Below are 24730 nucleotides of genomic sequence, written 5' to 3' on the forward strand. Positions count from 1 at the left end.
AATGATTTTGCCAGTAAATGCACACACAAGCAATGACTTCCAGTCTTGTTACTAGAAAGACATTAGTGACACTTCATTACCCAAATATCTGTAAACTTGTGATGAACTTTATAGTAATATGATCGCAGTTAGGGATAATCCATGGCTATATAAATAATTTTTATATAGTAGATTCTTCTGGTACTTGGCAGTGTGACGCACCCTGCCAAGATCATCCTCACCCCAGACCCTTTTTTGGAATCTACTGCTGATTCTGATGTAAATTGTGGCTGAACATGAAACATATTTGTTTTGGAGTATATCTAATGGCCATTTTTGGTCTCAATTATCTGATATATCTTCCAGACCCAAATGTAGCCATATTCAAAAGGAATATATTGATATACAAGTATATATATGAGCAATATCACACAAGTAGCAGTGCGGTGTGGCTGTATATTGGGACTGGTGGGAGGTGTGCATTGTGCTAAGTGTTCCACCAGTGACAATATACAGCCATATTGCACTGCTATGAGTGTGATGCATTTATACAACAGTTTGATGGCATTATCGTTTATATAAAAAAGAAAATCCAACAGGGCGACTCTCAAAATCCTGTTGTATGAGGAACTACTTTCTTCTGCCATTCATTCACATCTGCATCTGACGATCAAAACAGCAGAAATTACTAATCATCAACTTCACTTTAGAGCTAGTATTTGAATGATTCTCCTGCGTATGGTCTAAAGTGATGACAAAACAGGTGATTTTGCTCACATTTGAAGATTTTAAGGCTGAACGGCATGAAATGCCATCAGTCTAGAGACATTTCCCAACATTTCTCTGTTGCAATTGAGATATCACAATAATTAACCCCAAAAAAGCCAAAGTAAAGCAAACACTACCAGATTACTGTAGTGTTTGTGATAAGGAAAAACACTAAACACGTGGGCATTTCTTTTTTCTTTCCGGTTACTGAACTAGTCTGCAGTAACAAAAACAGGAGACTCCTTAGAAACAGATGGCCACCAAAAAGTAACTCAGAGTTATACAAAGAGTGGCCAACACAGAATACATACCTTCCTGATATGCGAGTCCCATCTCACACTCAATACACTACAAATACTATGGTATAAATACAGCACTGCATTATACAAAAGAGAGATCGACTTACAAGTTTAATAATGATTTGATCAGTTGTAGCTTATAGTTTTATGCTAAGTTTTTCTCCTCAAGAGGCTTATTATGCGGTCTCTGCCACGATCTTGTATGTGGACAATGTCAACCATCTTTGTTTTGCTCAGTATGACAGGCTGATGGATGCTGACGCGCTGTATCTGAAAATATAAATATTTAAAATAGGCACTTTCCTTATAAATAAACTGCATAGTTGCTGTCTAAACAACTACATTCTCGCCTAAAAAAGCCTTAAAAGTACATTATGCTGTCCAACAGCTGCAATATTTGTAATACTGTAGTGAGAACTGTATTCCTCTATTTGCCACACGTGTGGGCGGAGTAATATACACGAGTGAAGAGGCTGTACGAGTTCTGATATAGCAGAATATTGCACAGCTATCAGCCAATCAGATTCGAGAACCAGACAGAACCGTTGTATAAATATTTATATAAGTGTCTTTCCCTCCCTTGTAAAATATTGTCATCAGTAAAATCTGCAGATAGTTGTAATATAACATTTACTGAATTGTCCAGATATGGTTGATTAACATGGACAAAACAGTTTATTTACTGACTTTGCTTTACACTGTTTGGCATTGTATGACTATTTAATTCAATTCAATTCACCTTTATTTGTATAGCGCTTTTACAATGTAGATTGTGTCAAAGCAGCTTCACATAAAAGGTCATAGTAAAGTGTGTGAGTGTATTTAAATGAAAACAATCCATTACATTATTAACAGCAACCTTTGCACTTAATTATTATTTTTAATTATTCAGCTAATAATAATTGAGCATTCACACAAATCATGGTATAATGGTTAAAAAAACAGTATTTTATTATTTATAAATACTAGAATAAACCACTGTCCCCCTAATATGATTGAATATAATAACGTGTCTGTTTTTTTAATAACACTTAGGGGTTCATTTAGTTGCTTTATTATTGCTTTCAATGTGACTCATCCAAACAGAAGTTTTTAATTTATTAATCTGCGTCTGTCTAAACACAAGCCAGCCTGAAACCTCATTTCTCATTCTTCTGTTACTCCAAAACTGTTTCTTTCAGTGCCACCATATGAATGAAAGATCATTTTACAGCATTAAGTTCTTTGGATTTTATTAAGAAAGTTCATTTTAACTCGACACACAGTGAGCACCTTGAGGATTATCATGGTGGTGTTACATTTATATTCATCTATACTCTGTATATTATATGATTGTAACATGCACTGTGACAGTCGAAGCTGTTAAAATGGCCAAATCATTTTCTAATTAGTTTTTATTCACACGTGCTGTGCATAGTACAATGTTTGTTTACATTTTATTAACCATGCATGGTATGCAATCTGTAAACTTTAAGCATCTGTAAAATTTAAACATGTAATTTTCACCACTAGAGAGTGCATATTCAAAACAAACAAAGACATATTTTAATGACGCTGTGGTGGAATCATGGGAGTATTGTGGACTTCTGCAGAAATCATGTTCATGGATGATGAGCTGAAGTATTTAAAATACAAGACAAGGTCCATGTCATCCCACTTATTTAAAAAAATGGATTTTGACTGTCTTTGAAACATTTGGGATAAGTTCATAAGTAAAACACATAACAGCCTTGGTGGATTTGGGATATTTTAATGAGAAAACTGTACGTATTTTGCATTTAAATTCAGAGTCAAAATAGTATGTGCATGAGTCTAAATCAGGGGTCCCCAAACTTTTTTTTTTTTATATAAAGGGCCAAAAACCAAACTTGATTGAGGCTAGGGGCTTGAGGTAAATATAGTTGCCGCATGGGTAATTTCCTAATTTATTTAATAATATTTAAAAATAACTAAAAAACATTGCTTTACATTTACTAATACAGCATTTTAAAAACATTTTCTAATGAACATATTATTAAAACAAAAACAATCTCATTTACAACAGAATGGAGTCACACTTGTTTTTCCCGTGATTTCCACACCAATGTCTTCTGTATGGTCCTCTATCCATCGAGATCGAAAAATCTGATTCATTTACAACATTTAATTGAAACTTGCTTTTTTTGGTAACTCAGCAATAAAACAAACAAACAAAAAAAGGTTATGTCAAATTAGAAATGATGATTTCTTTTAAAGGCATTCGCCCGATCATTCTCGTTCTTTTCTCAGATGGGATGGTGGGCCAAATTAAAGATTACAATGGGCCAACTTTGGCCAGCAGGCCCTACTTTGGGCATCTGTGGTCTAAATAGTGCTGACTACATCATAGTTAAGTTTGCAAGGTGCTGAGGAAAGTCTGACTTTATAAAGTGCTGAGTAAGATTGTAAGGTCAGTGAGGAGATGTAGATGCACACTTACAGACAGCGACCTGTGAGATCAACTTAAATTATAGATAACGCTCCAAAGTGAAAAAGACAATCTCTACATCAGACTGATTAATCTACAAGGTGCTCAAGTTTATGGTCCTACAAAATAATGTTTAGTTAATGTAAATTTGCATCAAACTGGATGACAATATAGTTAGTGTGTTAAGGTGTGGTCACGTTTATTCCTGATCAATTCCTTATATTTATTCCTGATATTCTGTTTCAGGATATACTGTACAGTAGCTTCTCTTTTTTTTAGCTTTGAAAAAAATAGAGTCAAAATATGCAGCATGAAATCACAGGAAACCATTTTTATGAGCTCTATTTCAGAGGTTAAACTTAGAAATATATGCAGACGTGCAGTGTGCACTTTGTCTCCATGTTATATATATTACAGTCATTAAGTTATTTTCTCAAGTGCGAAAACATATTTTCTTTCTGAGACAAATATGGAAAGGACATGAAAGCATTCAAGGCTCTGTTGACTGATGGAGAGTTTTGCTTGTGATATGGCAGCCCAAGGCGGGCTTTACAATCATCGGGAGAGGATAAAATTTAATAACTGACCTGAGAGGAATGATTCAGCCTTATTACAAAAAAAAAAACTTTATCACATAATATTTGTACCACCACCAAACCCTTTAGGGCACTGAGCAAAAATAACAATATAAAATATGAATGTGAATGCATGTGAGCTGCTTTGATTGTCTTCTGAATCTTGCTGGAAATATTCAGTGACGTACTGTTAGAAGTAACAACACAGAAATATGAAAAGGAAAGCGACTCGCCTACTACATTTCTAGGTAATGCTTTTGTATATATAGTGTTTTAAGTACAAACCTGAAAGCTTTGTGTGTGTGTTTTTTCTCCCTTTTTTCTACCTGAGTAGCAAATAAAAAGTAGCTAAATGACGTGGTTAGTGCTTTCAGCATATATTATACTGCACACAAAGGAATATATCTCAATAAGCATATTTCCTTGTGTATTACAAATCAAACAACAGAAATGTGGAAGATATTTCCACTCACCAATTACAATCATGGAACTGGCTTACAAAAACGACACCACACGACATCAGTTTGTTTGAACAAGGAGTAAAAATAACTATTTTCCAAGAACACTTTAGAACAGGGGTCTCAAACGCAACGAGATTCAGCATCCCCCCACCCCCCTTTCTGATCTTGACTTCGCACAAACATACCCATCAATGCCAACCCCCCATCCCCCCTTCAGTTTGTGATCGCCTATAATGTATTAATTAGCATTTAAATTTAAACAAAATCTAACCAACCTGAATTCATGAGCAGTTAATGTATAATTATGTCGTGACTTTAGTTGGAGGGGCACATCAACATTAACTCATGCTTAACTCATGAACTCCTGTGTTTAAACTGTGATGTTGACACTTTTCTATTGTTATTCAGTGTAATTGCACTAGACGGACGTGCATAAGGAGTTCATGAGTAGTTACAAATGGGTTAACGATGATGTACCCCTCCAAGTAAAGTCATGATATAATTACACATAAACATATTATGAGTTCATGATGGTTAAATTAAGCATGAACTAATGTGGTAATTAATACATTAATTAACAAACAAGCATGTACTAACTAGTAATTAAGGTGGCCGTCATTCACATGAACTCATGTGACTCATGTTGTAGTTAAAGTTCATGATTAGCGGATGCAATAACTCATCGTTAGTACTGTTATTGTAAACTGTTACCTATTTTCCTATGCCTTGTATGCACTTTCATCCAAAGTGACTTGTATTGTGTTTAAACTACCCGTTTTTCAGTTCATGCTTTCTATGGGAAGCCAACCTTTGCCACTCTGATGCCCTATTTATTTTATCTACAGGAACGTGGTCAACGTAATGTGATTTGATTTAATGACTGTTATTATGTTGCTGTGTTTTTATTCTTCATCTCTTTCTCTGTTCTTAGAATTATACCATTCTATTTAGTTTTCCACAGAAGACAGAGATAATGATTGAATAAATCGAGTAATTCAAAGTGTGTCCACCATCAGTGCTCAGGCCCTACAGTAATGTGTTTTTTTCTAAGAATAGCTACAGCTTTAGAAAATGTAATGTAATAAACCTCACACATGTATCTGCCACTGGATTATTCGTTGACCGATGAATCTTTCCGTTTTCACTTATGCAAACAAACTTCAAAACAGACATCATGAACTCTGGGATGCTGAAAACTATATTTTCAATCCTCTCTGTGTAATATACATTTCTAAAAAATTAAGGTTTTTGTAGCAATGCCTTAGAACAGGGGTCACCAATCTCGGTCCTGGAGGGCCGGTGTCCCTCCAGGGTTTAGCTCCAACTTGCCTCAACACACCTGCCTGGGTGTTTCAAGTATACCTAAGACGTTGATTAGCTTGTTCAGGTGTGTTTGATTAGGGTTGGAGCTAAAATCTGCAGGACACCAGCCCTTCAGGAACAAGTTTGGTGACCCCTGCCTTAAAAGAAACATTTTTTTGTAGTGTAAAAATAAATACACCATAAAACACATTTGGTGCAATGTAAATGTTCCAAGGATGTTAACATTTCTTCATGGAACCATTAATGTCAATATTAAACATTTGCTTCTATGAGTGTAAGTGAGTTTAAGTGGTTAACATGAAACTTACCCTGGTAATAAATGTTCATTATTGGCTGAATTGGGGAAAGGTTAATTGCAAGATTACCTACATATAAACAAGGGAGATATTCTATTCATGTTTAGTATACTATTAACAATAATCCTGCCTTTTCTTTTTTAAAAGGAATAATAGAAGTGTTCCTTAGCACTGTATTTCCAACACAGACTCATTGGAAATATATGCTTAAGCCAAAACCATAAAATGTATACTTTTACACACATTTGACTGCAGTTTCTACATAAAATGAACTCTATAGGGCAGTATGGCGCTAACAACTTCTGTTCCTTTTCACAATAATGATATTTAAAGGAATATATTATCAACAAATCAAGGATTTGTGCAGTTTTTGCACAACAACCAATAGGTACTAAAAATAAATGAACAGTGTCTTTGATTTGTAATTGTATACATTTGCTTAACCTATCTATGTTTATATGAACATCTTTTCTAGTTTCAGTTTGTTTGGTAGCTCACCTTGTAGAGGGTTGTTTTTTGTGATGCAGAGCGCTCTGATTTCATGTCCAATGATCCACAATTCCTCAAAACTGATAAAAGCAATGTAAAATTTGTGTAAATCTATGCGGTTGCAGGGTACTTTTCTTTTACGTTTGCTTTAAAAAAAACACTATTGGTTGGGTTTAGGAAAGGGTTCAGGTCAGTGGTTCACTAAGTGATTTGTACATCAAGCCCCGGCTTTATGTGAGCATTTACAAGATTGACATGTATATGAAATGTACAACAACACAAACCCTAAATAACATAAATCAGATCCGCAAAAATGTAGACGTCGCCTTTTGGTGGATTTGACATGAAAATGTAACGTGCAACATATTTTACGTAAGCCAGAACAATGTATATCACATTTTGTTTTGTTTTATTTTATTTTCACAAAAATGTAGGCTGAGGCACGTATTTATAATGAATGGCTGTTTCTTAATACTTTTTCTTAATACAGAGCTATGTAGTTGTCAGCAAATACAAGCGGATTGATTTCAATATATTCAATGTATATCTAAAAGTGCACATAGCATTAGAAAAATATTATAATGGGACTCAGCATCCCTAAATACTCAATATTAAATTACTTAATTATCAGGATGGGGTCAAAACACTTGAATGGGGCATACACTGAATGTGTTCTTTGTTTGGAACAATAAATCTGTTTATTGTGCAGTTTGATCTTTGGAACTATTCAGATCTTTTACATTCACAATAAATGTTTTCATTTTCATTTTTCCTAGCTGTTCATTGCAAATATTTATTATCCGATTTGTCACAGAGCTCATACATGAACATATTTGTGTGCATTTGTTTTGCAAAATATTCTCTCAAAATGTGTTCTGCCTAATGTTGATTTGTGTGTCCCCTAAAGCAATAGAAACAGAAAGAAAGAAAGAAAGAAAGAAAGAAAGAAAAGAAAGAAAGAAAGAAAGAAAGAAAGGAAAGAAAGAAAGAAAAGAAATGGTTTAGGGAGCATATTAATGCCTTTGATATGTCTTTGATAGGTCAGCTGCAGAACTTCTGTGGCAGGAAGTGAACTATTTCCTTAAAGGTTAAATGCCAGACGTTCTATCATTATTCTCAAATTTGACAGGCGAATCTAAACTCTATATTAGAAACTCATGTCAAACACATGGTGCGTCACATGACAGAGAATCACAATACCCCCCCCCCCCCCCACTCCCAAATTCTGGTAACAGCACTTTCTGTGGTGCTTTAATAACATCATCGTCAACTGATATATATTTTTGGTTGATATATATTTTTTACATTTATTAATGCTTGCATTATGCAGAAATACATCACTGCAGTGCTTTATCTATGTAGATTTATTATTACCTCAGACGTTGCCAAGCGGTGAACCTGTAACAGTTAGAGTAAAGCAATATATTGTGAGGGAAAACACAGTTATACATCAATGCATAATTGTAAAAAACATAATTTATTATAAATTTAATTAATAAAAAAATCACATTAAAGGCTTTAAAAAGAGCTGATGATGTGTAATATATTAAAATGAGCATAATGGGTTTATATTACATTTGTCTTGTATATTTCATCCTGATTATTTGCAATCATGCTATTTGTATTTTAGCAGTTACGTGATCTTCTCTAACCTGTAAATGACTGTTTACCAATCTCACCTGGGACTCGATAATATTGGCAGAGTCTTTTCTGTATCTATTTACATTTATGCATTTCTCAAACATGGATTTACGTTCCAGCGAAGGTGCACATTTGATCAATTCTGCATGCATGCAATCTTTGCATTGATAGTGGCAAGCTCTATTTTTTAGGCTAAAGGAATGCTTTTTTATTTAATATTTTTATTTTGTGTCATATTAATAGGCAACAATTCAATTCAGATCATTTTTATTTCTGTAGCGCTTTTACAATGTAGATTGTGCCAAAGCAGCTTAACATAGAAGTTTTAGTAAATTGAAAGTGTCAGTCCAGTTTTCAGACTTGAAGTTTAGTTCAGTGTGTTTTTTTCATTGCTGAAAGTTTAATCCATCGATGCACAGCTCCACAAATCCCAATGAATAAATTACTTTCACATTTTATGAAGAGAGGGGGAAAATGCTTTGAAAATAAGCTATTTCCAAAGGTTTGATTGTATTTTTTAAGTGCACTGTAATGTGTTTATGCTTTGTTATAGCAAATAAATCGCATTATTTTTCACATGATTCTTCACCACTGACTCCATTTGTAAAAAAAAAAAGTTTGTTGACTTTCGGGTTCTATTTAGCTCATCCGAAACACAATGGGCTCTGATTGGTCAGCTGCAGTGTGTTCTGATTCACTAACTGTGAAAAACATCATGCTTGTTTATGTAACTTTTAGGTTTGTGATGTTATAATCCCAGGAAGAAGTTTGTTGCTGTCCCTACCAGCTGTTGGTTTTATAGGCTTTGAAAACATTGAGCAGTGCAATGGTCAGTGTAGCAACATATGTTGCAACTGTCGTGACTCAAAGACCTTTCCCGGTCCAATAAGGTATATGCAGAGCTAGTGTTTCTTCCCATACAGATAAACTTCTGGTGAACAGTTAATGTGACTTTTTTCAATTTTATACATTTCTATAAGTTTCTTTTACAGCATCGATGTTATAATGTAATTAAAATATAGTCAGTTAAATAGACTTCAGCATTCATTTAGTTGTTCAAGCGTAAAATGACATGAAAGACTGTTTACATGCACCTGCCCGTCAGGATTAGCAGGCTAGCGCTGAAACTCCATTGAAAATACTGTGGTAAAATGAATTTTCATCTTTTAAAGACATGGCATAGAAAAATGTAATGTAATGCAGTGCTTCTTGTACATTCTGAGACCCACTTTATATTGTATATCACTCAGTCTGTGGAGATTGTTGATTTTTAAAGAAAACAGACCTTAAAGGTGCTGTTTTTTTAATAGCATACAGTTCACTGAAGGCGCTTGACCCAGGTTACTGAAAAATGAGTCCTTCTGCATACTTTTGCAGACATACTGCATTTACCCTATTCCCCTCTATCTCTCCAACATCACTTTCTGTAAATATAAATAATGACCTATCATAATAATGGGAAAAATATCTTTAAAATAAATAAATAAATTCTATAAAAGAAAATATTGCCCTTCTAATTGAACTTTGAGTGCCACAACTTTGCAAATGTTGTTTATGCTGAAATTCCACCACACTACACCACACACTAGCTAAAGTTTAAAGGGCACCTATTTTACCCCCTTTTCAAGATTTAATATATGTTTTTTGTGTCTCCAGAATGTGTCTGTAAAGCTTCATCTTAAAACAGCCATCAGATTATTTATTAGACCTTTCAGAATATTGGAAATTTCTGTCTAAACACATTGTAGCTGTTTTTGTTGCCTGTGCCTTTAATGCTAGTTCACTCCGCCCACCATTCCCACGTGTCAGAGTGTGCCTCAATCTCCGCCTCGGGTGCGTCAGATAAACAGCACAATGACAGACATGAAGGAAGCAGATCTTACGTAACGTTTGTGAGAAATACTACAGTAAGAACTTTACCAATGATTACTTAATGTATTTGTTATGGAGTTAATTCAAGCCTTTCGATGAGTCACACACAATGTCATTTCAAAGTGCACACCCTCACACAGACACACACACACGCACGCACATCGTGCACATTTAACTTTTCACTGTTTTTGCACAGCAATTGTTACAGAATACACGTTAATATCCTCTGCTGTATGGATATCCGTTATGTTAATGTACAAAATAAACCTGATTTAACATCCACAAACCGGGATTGAAGCATCTTCTTTTTTAATTGTACTAACACGCGGTCGTAGTGATAAAGACGGTAAAATCACTGTAATTCATTACAAACATGCACTGATTTAAAAATATTTTAAACTTGTAAAACTCACTCTTGATCACATTTAATGATGATTCAAGAGTTCACACTTAGCTAATGATTGATTATAAGCTTGTTTGGCATGCTGTCCCGGGAGAGAGCCCTGAGCTCATAAGATCCTCAAGCCCGGGGCTCCTTCCCGTTGCAAGGCGAGAGGGGAGTTTGAGCTCAGGTAGATCTCGAGAACTCCCCTGCTGTAGTAACTAATGAACAGATAGTGTTTGCAGATACTTACTAGAAGCATGTCTATGGTGCCGATTTGGATTAGTCAATTAACTTAAGTTGCATGTTTTTGGATGGTGGGAGAAAACCGGGGAACCCAGGGGAAACCCACGTGAGCACGGGGAGAAAGTGTAAACTCCGCACAGAAACGTCTGCTGGTTTGGTAAAGCCTGGAACCAGAGACGTTCTTGCTGTGAGGCAACAGTTCTGAGCACGGCGCCACCGTGTCACCCATCTAGGAAGAAGGAGGAGTAGGGGTGGAAGGGGGGATTCTTCAAAACGAAGATAGCGGTGGAATGTAACCCAGGGTATTTGTAGTAGCTTAGGAGTCGTCTGATTGGTGCATTGAGAATTGGATAATGCGGATCCAGCCACTAGAAATCATAAGCACGTGATCCTCTCGAAATTAGTTTATAAATAAACTTCACTTAGTGATTAGAGTGCCGAACAGAACTTTTAATCCCAGTTGCTTTGTGCATGTCCTGTATTGTTGATGTGATTAAACGTGTTACTACGGAGACATGTTAATACGCTGCAATCAATCTGGTGGGCGGGGAAACTGCACTACTACGTCATGTTGCGGTGGGACTTAAAGTGGGAGGAATTTTGATCCTATTTTAATCAGGAAATTAAAAAAAAGAGACTTGTTGTCTTTATATCACCCCAATATGACTGTGGACACACAATACCTACACACAATTCTGATCAAATAGCTTCCAAATTATAATTTTTATCATAGGTACCCTTTTAAACTAAATTTTAAAAAGTGAAAACATAATCAAGGAAACCTTTAATTAGATACTGTCCACTTCAAAGTCCACTTACATTCAAAAGGAACACAGCCAGAGTTTCTGAGACAAAAACTTCCCAGTACAACTCAGAAACACCATAATTAAGCTAATTACCTGACAAAGCTAGTTACATTATGTCAACAAAGCTAGGCACATGAGAGGGCGACCTGCTGCTGCATGAATCTGCTTTTTATCCACTGATAAATATGTAGCTTCTGTGAATGTACATGTTTTTCTTAAAGCACCGATGGTTCCTTTATATCAAATGCCTGACTTGTAAAACAAATGAGCAATATGTAGAAAATGACTGATTACACCTTTAACCCAAGGGTGCGTCGGAGACTGGCCTGCTGTCTGTGACTAACCGGCATTAGGACCGAGCGACGGTTGATCGGAAACAGTAGCAGAAAGAAAGAGAGAGAGAGAGAGAGAGAGAGAGAGAGAGAGAGAGAGAGAGAGAGAGAGAGAGAGAGAGAGAGAGAGAGAGAAACGCTGCAGCATCAGCATCATAATGAATCACAGCAGCTCTGAGGCGCGAGAAGCTGGAGCCACGAGACCAAACTGGAGTTACCGAAAGACGCTTTACCTGCTATTATTAATCTTTTTCCCGCGCCAGGAGTAAAAGTGGATAGAGAGATTAGGCTAACAAATACTTTATCTCCAGGATCCTTTTTAAGGAGCCATGGATTATATTACTCGACAAACTTTTGTAAAACTTGCCCTTTTCATCTTCACAGGTGAGTGTTTTACTAATTAATTATGGTCTGCTGGTTTCTGTCGACGTTAAATACTGAAACGCTGATATAAATGCATTCCGACTTGGTTTTAAATTAATTCCAGTCGGTCTCGTGGGAAACATGAAACCGCTAATTTCACTTTGATTGGAGTCAATTGGCAAACACATGTAGGCTTAAGTGGATTTCACATTTCCACATAATGATTTTTAAACACGGACTGAAATGGTCTTTTACATGGCGCAGATTTCAGCAGAACTTTGAAATGAAGTTAATTTATTCCGAGGCATAAAACCTTTGACATCTCAGAATATGCTGGCCAAATTTGTGGTGTCATACTAATTAAATAAAGTACCCTAAGAGTTCGAGTAGACTCTGGGAAGAACTAATAGTTCTCAGATATGAGCAAGCTTGAGGAGGTTCATCTGTTCTGAAGTTTAGGACAAAACGGTGCTGTTTTCATCTCAGCCCTCTTGAAAATAGGTTACTTCAAAATGAGTCAGTATTTAGGGAAAATATTTACCGTTGACTATTGTAAATAAAAAAAATAATGCTTATTTAGATTTTTTCTCATTCAGTTGCTGCACTATATTGCTTACCAAGTAGACATTTTTTGCTTAAGTTTATTTGCACAAGTAGACAAAATACTGCATTTAAAGAGATCATTGTGATCATTTGCCACAAAATAAATCTTTGTTTCCTCAAAGAACATTTTAGTGAAGATTTCTTAAAAGAACACATATTTTCACAGCAATCCTACTTTAGTTTAAGTAACAATTCTTACTATTAATAGTGACTTATTTTGTAGAAAGTCTGTGGATTTATGCAGAATGATTTTGAGAGTATCTTTACATAAAAAATCATGACATAAAAATCAATACCTTTTTAACTTTTATTTAATGTTTACAATGCAAATCCAATTAGATTTACTTTTTTGGTAAACAAAGCAAATATCATAAAATATATCTACTAAAAGACATAAAATATTGCTTTACAATCTGAATTATGAATAAATCATATGAACATTTTCATACTAGTCATTAATATTACTGAAATTAATATAATAACTGGATAAATACAAACTTACACAAGTAAATAAACAGATTCAACAATGGGCTTAAACTCAGCGGATTTCTGTGCACATAGATTACGTGTGAGCCTACTTATTAACTGTTTGGCTGTTTATTAGTAATAAAGTACATATTCTGCATGATCTTATTTTACATCTATGTTTAATACCTAAACCACTACCTTAATAACTACTAATAAGCAGCAAATTAGGACTTTATTGAGGCAAATGTCATAGTTGAGGGTTTATTATTTGTGAGAATTGTATCTTAAAATTAAAATAAGGTGCAAGCAAATTTCTTTATGGAATCGTTTTTGTTAAGATGGTAGCACAACCTGGCAAAATGTAAACAGTGAAAGTGTTATGAATCCATAAAACATAAAATACACACAAAAACATTAAATATTGTATTGTGAAAAAACAACACCACATTTCTAACCAATAAACTAATTGAATACAGCATGTCAGGGATGATTTGGATGATTTAAGGGCATGAATGGCATGTGCATAAAATATACGAAACAATCTACAACCATAGATAAAAACAATAAAGAAAAAAAGATACAAAATGCATAAAGAGTGTTTCATTGTTTTCTGAGGCTTTGTATTGTGTTCAGGTATACAGTAATTGAATTATCAAATTCAATTAATATAATACTGCATAGTCTATAAACAATTAACAGAAATTAATCGTTTTTTAATTTGTCAAAGTTACAAACGGTACATTTTCTTATGTTTGAATGCTTTTAAAACTCTCACACAGTCACAGGCCTCAAAAAACACTTGAAATGATCCAGACTCAACATTGCGTATACTCACGATGTGATTATTGTACTCACGATGTGATTTTTGCGAATGATTACATTGCGATATCGATGCTGAAACGATATATTGTGCAGCCCTAATATATATGTACATATATATAAAACATTTTGACATTACATTGTTAGTTTGAATGACAGACTTCTCAAAACATATTTTAATTTAAAATTATATCTTTAATTTATGCTGTCTGTGTCTCTGAGCTGTGATATTTAATCTAATCCTGTTGATTAGTGGCTCATCTGTCCTGCTCAGACAGAAAGACCTCATCAGCATCACAGATTATCAGCTCATGTTTGTTGTCCATTAGTCAGGAGTACGGCAAGAGTATTTATGATTTATGTAATGAGACTGTTGCTGTTATAAGGTCACTTTTTATGTAATAGACTTCTCCTCTAATTAGCAATCTGGAAAGAGTGGTCGACATAAGCAGTTTCGCTTCACGTTGGACAGTACGTCATTTCTCTGCAGTGTTCAGCACTCTGGCCATTTAGTATTCAAGACTGTACATACGTTAACTGTCTAATGTATTTATGTATTTATTTGTGTGTTTATTGATTTTTTTGGCACACACAGACTCGGTTGTGTGTAGTTCTGCTGTTCTTTGTTGAGCTGAGCTTTTAGTGAGATTGAACACAGAGATGTCATATTGACAAAAACCTAAAGCCATTTTTAAGCAACTCAAGACACGTACAGTACAAGAAGTATGTAGGTGAATACTGCCTCTAGATAATAATTCTCCAGCAGTGTTCATTTTTCCATACTGTTTCTTTCTAAGCCAAATGATATTACCTCTCTGACTCACACAGAAATGACCAAACAACCCCTGTGTGTTATATTACTAAAATGATATGCTTTTGAACATCGAAGACCGAGAGCTGAACTCGGATATCATATATTATGCGTCTGTCCTGTCAGCTTACAGTCATCTTTGAGGATATTTACCCATCCAGGGATTGTGAATGTCAGTGCTTTAGAAAAGTAAGAATTACGAGGCAGATTCAAATGTCTTGTTCAGATGCTTTGACGTTTATTTAGCATTTGTCATATTGGCAGATTTTCTAACCACAACAGGAGCATTATTGAAATGAAAAGAAACAGAAGAATGAGGAATGATGTACACTATAAAAAATGCTGGCTTCCGCACAATTGATTTTTGTTGGGACAACATGAAGAAATTCAGTTAACTTACTATTTTTAACATATTTAGCTGGATTGGACTTGAAACAAAAGTTGTCCCATAAAAACTTCTAGCTGACTTAATATAAGCAGTTTGAACAAGCCGTAAACTTAAATTTAACCATTTTGCAGGAGATTTTTTATATGTTTTACAGCTGGTTTTAGATTAATTTAAAACGTTCTGCTTACAGTAAATTGGCTGGTGTGAAAAAAAGATGTGATGATGCAGCAACATATCTAAATCCATGTCTTTTTGAACTTTTCTCATTTAAAACGTAATCAAAACACTTAACTTTAAATGATAAAAGTTTGGATGAGCAAGTGACAAATGTCGACATCAGTTATTGACTAATTACTGCTTACTAAATTCAGTGTTGCAAAAATAAATACATAAAAATATAATCAAATCCTGCCCTGTAAAATGCGATTAGCTGACTTTACTTTTGAAAATTGAGTAAACACATTGCTTTAAAAATGATTAGTTGACTTTACTTTAAAGAACTGAGTAATCCTACACTGTTAAGTGTGATGGCTTGACTTGACTTTTATAAAGTGAGTAAATCTGTTGCTTTAAAAATGATTAGTGGACTTTACTTATAAAAATGTAGTAATCCTACACTGTTAAATGTGATGAGTTGACTGGACTTTTAGAACGTGAGTAAATCCAATGCTTTGAAAATTATTAATTGACTTTATTTATAAAAAAATTAGAAATCCTACATTCATTCATTTTCTTTTCGGCTTAGTCCCTTTATTCATCAGGGGTCGCCACAGCGGAATGAACCCTCGACTTATCCAGCATATGTTTTACACAGCGAATGCCCTTCCAGCCATAACCCAAAACTGGGAAACACCCATACACTCGTGCATACACACACATACACTACGGCCAATTTGTTTTATTTAATTCACCTATACCGCATGTTTTTGGACTGTGGGGGAAACCGGAGCACGCGGAGGAAATACGCGAACACGGGGACATGCAAACTTCACACAGAAATGCAAACTGAACCAGCCGAGGCTCGAATCAGCGACCTTCTTTCTGTGAGGCAATTGTGCTACCAACTGCGTGACCATGACGCCATGTAATCCTACATTTAAAATGCGATTAGTTAACTTTATTTTAATAAAGTGAGTAAATCCGTTGCTTTAAAAAATTATTAGTGGACTTTACCTATAAAAATGTAGTAATCCTACATTGTTAAATGTGATGAGTTGACTGGACTTTTAAAATGTGAGTTAATCTGTTGCTTTAAAAATGATTAGTTAACCCATTACTTTAAAACTATTAAGTAACTACTGTGTGCTTAATAATAAAAATTAAGTTAGCCTTAATGTTTCAAATCACAATGGGTTTACACACTATTTTGAAGTAAGCTAATGTTTTTACAAGGTGGCATGGTGGCTCAATGCTTAGCACTGTCACTGTTTCGAGTACTAGCTGGGCCAGTTGGCAATTCTGTGTGTAGTTTGCTTGTTCAACCCACACAGTGCAAAGACATGTGGTATAGGTGAATTGTTAAACACAATGAGTGCATGTGTGAATGCGAGAGTGTACTGGATTGCCAGTTTCCCAGGTTTCCCAGTACTGGATTGCAGCTGGAAGGTCATCCTCTGTGTAAAAGGAAACTGAATGAATGAATGAATCTTTTTACAGTGTACTTTGCACGCGTAGTGAAAGAATAACAATAGACTAACAAAGCAAAACTAATGAAAATGTAAGAACTTTAAAATAAAATTTCCACTCATTCAAGTAATACATTTGAACTATTACATACAGTAAATACAGGGAGAAAGACTGGTAAAAACCAAAGCTAGCATGAATCTAGCCAATCCCACGACGGCCTTCCAGTTCCCAGATCAAGCAAAATATGAAATATGCATTATGCAGTCAGTGAAGAGATTGTGATCATTCTGCAGACATGCAGATTTCAAGCTGAGAGTGCTTGTTTTATGAATTTTGAAGGTAAAATTTGCTGTATCTTAAAATCCAAATGTAACCTTTTGGCTATAAGGAGAATTCATCACTTTTGCCTGACTTCCAAAGCTAACCTGAATCCAGCCAATCACATTAAAGCAGATCAAGCTATATGAATTATGCTTTTGGTAGTCAGTAAACGAACTGTGAACCTGCTGTTTTAAGGAGACTGGTACTTTTATGAATTTGATGGACAAAAAAATCACGTTTGCTTGACTTCCAAAACTAGCCTGAATCTAGCCAATCACTTTACAGCTTGCCAGATCAAGCAATATGAAATATGCATTAGGAAGTCATTGAAATGACGATCTGAAGACCATCTGAAGCTTACTGAACTCGATTCCCAACAATTCAGATTATATGTTGACCTACATGGCATAGTCTGACCTTAGGTTTACTACATTTGTATTCTTGCCTGTGCTTTAATTGAGCAAGGTATATGGTATATAATAAAAGTGTTTTTATAATGTCAAACTGGAGCTCACTATTTTTAGGAGATCATTTGAACTTTGTAGTGACGTGAATCAGACAGGTGGCTGCCTATTTACTGGTAACAGCTAATTGCTAAAGTTAAATCATAAATCACACCCTTTGGGCGATGAAGACCAGAAATAACAAGATAAATCTGTCCCTTGTCATACATAAGCCAAAGGAAGAACCAGAGCAGATGTATGAGAATTTCCTGAGATTAAAAACAAGTCAGGCATGGGGAATCATTTTACATGGATTATGCAGTGTTTGGTGCAGTAGGACTGCATTTCATGATATGATAGAGATAATACAACACTAGATACAGTAAAAAATACAGTAAAGTTTGGTCAATTAACTTAAAATACATTATATCGACCAAAATTATCAGGTCAGAATCAATCGGATATTATCCAAAGATCATTTTTTATAAAGATATTTGGTAAATTTCCTGCTATTAATATGTCATAATTTGACATCAGTTATGGGACTAATACATCAATAATAAACAGTATTTTTATACATGTAAAGTATTTCTAATTTGTTATTTATATTTTTTTATATTTAAAATTGTAAAATAATATGCTTTTGACTGTTTTTTTTTGGACCAGGGTAACTAATATAATATAATATAATATAATATAATATAATATAATATAATATAATATAATATAATATAATATAATATAATATAATATAATATAATATAATATTACTTAATTTATACATATACAGTACATAATTTTATATATACAGTTGAAGTCAGAATTAAATTCTGAAAACTTTTTTAAATATTTCTCAAGTTATGTTTAACAGAGCAGGGAAATTTTCACAGCATGTCTAATAATATATTTTTCTTCTGGAGAAAGTTTTATTTGTTTAATTTTGGCTAGAATAAAAGCAGTTTTTAATTTTTTAAAACCCAATTATTGTCAAAATTATTAGCCCCTTTAAGTTATATTTTTTTCGATAGTCTACAGAACAAACCATCGTTGTACAATAACTTGCCTGATTACCCTAACCTGCCTAGTTAACCTAATAAACCTAGTTAAGTTTAAATGTCACTTTGAGCTGTATTGAAGTGTCTTGAAAAATATCTAGTCAAATATTATTTACTGTCATCATGGCAAAGATAAAATAAATCAGTTATTAGAGATGAGTTAATAAAACTATTATGTTTAAAAATGTGTTGAAAAAATCAGCTCTCTGTTAAACAGAAATTGGGAAAGAAATAAACAGGGGGGCTAATAATTCAGGGGGGATAATAATTCTGACTTTAAGTGTATATATATATATATATATATATATATATATATATATATATAAAGAATGAGCTGACAGTATTTTTCTGTAATTTTATGGATTTATTTCTATATACATTATTTCTTATACAATTCATTGTTTCAAACAAAAGAAAATGTCTATAAAAGTCACTGTTAAACTGTTATTTATTATCAAAAATTGTCCAAGCAGAGATCAACTTCCCATATATTTTTTAAAAAACATTAATGTACGTACAATGTTTTTTATATATTTGGACTAGAAACAAGACAAAACAAAGTAAGAAAAGCATTACATTTCTATACCTTAATACTGTTAAGCTATTCAAACAATCTTCTGAAACTGTATTCATATCGCAATATTCATAGCAGAAAAATTATATCAGATTTTTCCAATTTCGTTCAGCCCTACTATGAGGTTTCTTGAAGAAAATAAAAACTGTTGAAGTTATGTGTAATTAATTGGGCATATTTTAGGAGATGAAGCTGTGAAGAAAATCTCTTTGACAAAAGTCTCCATTAGTTCTCTATTTAATCTGATAGTTTGCTCAGCTAAAATGTAATGTTTTTCTTTCCATAAATCAGACTCTCACATTTTTAATGAGCAGTTTTATCATCACTTTGTCCTTTTTGCTATATTACATGAAACCATAGGCTGACACATGAAACCATAGGAACAGTGATGAAATAGCTTATGGTGAACACGTCAGAGTGCTGTAATTTGTGAAATGCTCCAGCAATGTTTTGTTCAGTGTACACTGTACAGTATGCTACAGTCCCCTACAGTACAATGCTGAATACTGGAACAGTACTTTCTTCTCAACCATTTTGGGTAACAGTTGAATTGTCCTTAATTGAAGTCAAAATGTCATACTGGTAGTTTGGTTTTTGATGTCATCCCTGCAGGACTCTCTAGTTTACAAGAGTGTGAGTGTGCTGCAGTTTGTGAAATACTCCAGCAATGTTTTATTCAGTGAAGAGCCTTCTACAGTGCCCTCAATGAATATTGGCAGCATATGAGCAAGTAAGACTGGGAAATTGTTTTATTGTTTAACCTTATTGTTTAACATTTGATTATTTACTTAAATATTAACAAAAAGTGGAAAAAGAAAGACACTTGAGTTTGTTAACTTGAGTTTTTGACCTCAAGACTACTAACTGCAGATTTTCAGCTGTGAAATTTTGAAGATTTTTTGGCCACACATTTGCTTCCAGGCTGATTCATAACAATTTAAGTTAGCTGAAATTGCTTAATTATTGCCCAGTGATGGAAAATAGGCATTTTAACTGTTCATTTTGGCTATATTTTCTTATATCCACTTCACATTTTATGAAGCTCAACAAAACATTGCCTCAAATCACAGCTCTGTATTTTTGTTTCACCCATTGTGATGAATGAGTGAGTTTGACTAATGTGCTGTATTTCCTCATATTTATAGCCTTGTGAAACACGTTGAACTCCTATAACACCTTGTGTTCATAGTCACCCATGTGTACTAAAAAATAATGAAAAATAAAATAAATAAAAAAGTTAAACATCAATGGGAATTTAATTTACAAATATTTTGCTCTTATGAATAGATAGGGGTAACTGTAAAAGACCAATTTTTTACAAAGATATTTTTTATTAAACTGCAATTATTTGTTTTCAATAAGAGCAGAGTTTTTTGCTTATATTTTAAAGGGATAGTTCATCCATAAATAAAAATGTTGGAAAAAAGCAGCCATTGACATCTCCAGGAACAAAATATACTATGGATGTTCATGGTAGTTTTTTCCCCTAATAGTCTATCTTCTTTTGTGTTTAACAGAAGAAAAAAACACAAACATGTTTGGAAAAAGTGGAGGATTAGTAAATTATCACAGAATTTTCATTTTGGGGTGAACTGCTGTATCTCTTTAAGCCTGTGGTGTCCAAACTCAGTCCTGGATAGCAGGTGTCCTGCATAGTTTAGCTCCAACTTTCTTCAAGACACCTCCCGGGAAGTTTCTAGTATACCTAGAAAAGGCTTGATTAGCTGCTTCAAGTGTGTTTAATTGGTGTTGGAACTAAAATATGCAGAACACTGACCCTCCAGGACAGAGTTTGGACACATCTTTAAGCAAAAGATAAGAAGTTAAAACTGCATTTTTTCCACAGCCTTCTTTGCTCATGTTTACCAAGGCTGCTGATATTAGTGTCTCTGAATAGTGTTAAAAGTCTTGCAATAGTTTGCAGTGAACCTGCATTTCATTCTTCCCACACCACGAATCACTGAAATGACAACATGTCGACTATAACTTTAAGAACATTTTAGTTTTTTGCACAAAATGGGTGATTGTACATATGTGCTGTACTGCATAAGTGGAGCTCAGCATGACTTTAGACGATATCTTTGGTTGAAATGGACTTTCTTTGGTAAGAAAGCTGCATAATCGTCCTGTAATTACAGGTCTGAATCTCTAAACACAGATCAAAAGGTTTGCTTTTAGCATCAAACATTAAAGAGGCTCAATAAGTGTGTTGTAAAGTGCATCACTGAATCGTCATTTGGAAGCAGAGCGTTTGTGCTCAGCTTATATATACAGGACTGACAAAATAAAATAGCTCACAGTTCATCTTTTTTAGTCTGTTCATCTTTTGATCATATGGACAGATCAACAGATAGTAAATAGGGCCTGAATCTGTAATTTATTAAAATTGGAAATAATTTTTACAAAGAAACAGCAAATGAAAAGGACAATGTTGAAAACTGAAATGGAACTTTCTTCTAAAATATTTTGGGTAATGGTTGAATTGGTGAATTAAGCATATTCAGCGCTACACTGCACTGTAAAACCCAAAAAGTTAAGGTAACTCAAACCATTTGAGGAAACCGATTGCAACAAATCATTTAATTTCAAAAACTGATCCTAATGAGTACTGTGAACTTAATCCATTTAAGTAAATGAAGCAATTTAAGCACAGTAAAACTCAATAAATAAAGAGAACTCAAACCAACTGAGTACTGTAAAACCCAATAAGTTAATGCAACTCAAACCGTTTGAGGAAACCGATTGCAACAAGCCATTTGAGTTAAAAAACTAATCTAATCTACTCCATTTAAGTTGAAGTAATGAGGTATTTAATTAACTTATTACCTTCAACGAGTTCAAAACTCTTTTCAAATGAGTAGAATTAACTTTCAGTAAATTTTGAGTTAACTACACTCATTTCATTTGATAAAGCTGACTGTTGGGTTTTACAGTGTGTTAAAATACCAAATTGAGATTATTTACATCCATTATGCTGTGTAATTGTATTACACTTTACATCAAAAAATGATTATTTATTTAAAAAATGAAAAAAAGAAAAACCGAAAAGGGCAATTAAAAAAATACCTGCAACCTTTATCTTACAGATACTTTATCATAAAAAAATTATTTTTCTCTTAAAAATCAATACAATTATGTTGGTCCCACAATTCTGAGACTTTTGCCTTAGAATTACAAGTTACGGTTTCGAGTTAGAAACTTGCAAATGAGAAAAAAATTATGAGATATAAAAATTCTGCCAGAAATAAGGTTAAAAAAACAACAACAAAGGCTTCATTCATTGATTCATTCTTTCATTCATTTTCCTTTGCCTTAGTCTCTATTTCAGAGGTTGCCACAGTGAATGAATGAATCGCCATCTATTCCAGCATATATTTTACGCAGCAGATGCTCTTTCAGCCGCAATCCAGTACTGGGAAACACCCATACACTCTTGCACTACGGACAATTTAGTTTATACAATTTACCTATAGCGCATGTCTTTGGACTGTGGGGGAAACTGGAGCATCCCGAGGAAACCCATGCAAACACGGGGAGAACATGCAAACTCCACAAAGAAATGCCAACTTGCCCAGCTGAGACTTGAGCCAGCGACCTTCCTGCTATGAGGCGACAGTGGTAACCACTGAGCCACTGTGCCGCCCCAAAAACAAACACTTATTAAACTTATTAATACATAATATTAATACATAATCTCAGGCTCCCATAAAAATCCTTGTTTTAAGCCAATGGATCACTATTTGTTAACAACCTTCTTTCCATGCTATTGGAAAGTTCATTTTTCAAAATGGTGTAAACTTAATATCATACAGTTTTCACTGTAAAACAGCATGTTTTCACCGTTCCTCTAAAAAGCTCATGGCTTTTTGTGAAAGTGAAAAGTGAAAGGTACCAAAACCGTTAAGTGCATGTAATATTGACACAAGATGCGAATAACAGCCTCACGAGGGCCAGCCAGACACAATTATCCTGTAATTATTTTGTTCCTTCTTCATGTCTGTCACACCTACTACATAATAATGAAACACTTTGATTTCAGGGCTGCTGTGTCCTGCGGAGCAGCCGAGCAGATGGGCTTATTTAGACAACTGTTCCCTCTGATGCAGTTTGACTTTGTCAGGCTGTTGACATTTATTTCGTGACATTCATTGAATCAATATTAAGGTGGTTTAAGGGACCTCTGACTCCTTCAGAGCAGCACTTGCACTGAAATGTTGCTGTTGCATAAGTCCTGTTAGGTAAAGATGTGCTAAATACATCCTTCACACCACAAAGAACAGTAAATCCCTGCGGTTGGCTTGACCCAGGAGTTGAAGGTAACCTTATACGATTAGCCGATGAATCACTTCACTTGACATCTGGTGATGTAGATTGTTATCAGCAGTTCAGATATGCTCTAGTTAATGATTGAATGATTGTAAGGGACATTCTGCATCAAGTCATGTCCTCTCGGTCGCATTAAATCTGATAAGGATCCCAAAAGTAACTCACTTAGACCATTTTTACCAAAGCCATCCTCTTTACGCTGATGAAACTCAACTTTATATGCCTGTAAAAATGGGAGAAAATTTGGCTTTACAGTCCTTTTTAATGATATTAAGGAATGGATGGCGGGCATATTTTTACACCAGAATGAATCAAAGATTTAAGTTAGTGTTTGGCCCTCCGAGTGTTTCTGAATCTATAAATTATCAATTAGTTTACAATCACGCAAAGTGTCTTGGACTCAATTTTGAGTTAAACTTTGACAAACACATTAATTCTGTAGTCAGAAGTGGTTTCTATCAATTAAGGAATGTTGTTAAACTGAAGCCTTTTCTGACTTTCAAGGATTTGGAAACCATTATTAATGTTTTTATCATGTGCCGATTAGATTATTGGAAGTTTCTGTATTTGAGGCTTCTTGTTCTTCAATTCCACTCCTTCAGCTGGTTCAAAATAAAAGAACTAAGAAATTTGCAAGAATTTCGCCATGTATTATCGCCCCTTCACTGCATGGCTCCCAGTCAAATGAATAGGATTGAGTAAGTTGTTGTTATTTGTTTTTAAAGGTTTGATTGGTCTGGCACCTACTTACATTGGTGTGCTTCTTGATCTGCATACTTCATCTGGTTATTCCCAAGTCTTGATTAAAATCTAAAGGGGACAGGGCTTTCTGTTGCAGCCCCTTGTCTGAGGAATGGTTTACCTTTATACTGTGTATTAGATCATGCTCCTCCCTTTGTCTTGCATCTCAATGTATTTCTTTTTATTTTGTTGATATATATATATAACTACTGTATAGATTTTGTGTGTTGTTTGATTTGTAAAGCACTTTGGTCAACATTTGTTGCTTTTAAATATG

The 24730-nt window shown here is 34.3% G+C and overlaps 1 protein-coding gene across 1 annotated transcript in view; it reads left to right on the forward strand.

Moving 5' to 3' along the window:
* The first annotated feature begins 12088 nt into the window (after positions 1–12088).
* ltk (leukocyte receptor tyrosine kinase) overlaps positions 12089–24730 on the forward strand; it is a 91978-nt gene continuing 79336 nt past the window's right edge. The window contains exon 1 of the mRNA XM_056477183.1: positions 12089–12299. Coding sequence (XP_056333158.1) covers positions 12245–12299 — 55 coding nt within the window. The 5' untranslated portion in view covers positions 12089–12244. The remainder of the gene's footprint in view (positions 12300–24730) is intronic.

This window comes from Danio aesculapii, chromosome 17 (genome assembly GCF_903798145.1).
Source record: "Danio aesculapii chromosome 17, fDanAes4.1, whole genome shotgun sequence".
In the NCBI taxonomy this organism is placed as follows: Eukaryota; Metazoa; Chordata; class Actinopteri; order Cypriniformes; family Danionidae; genus Danio; species Danio aesculapii.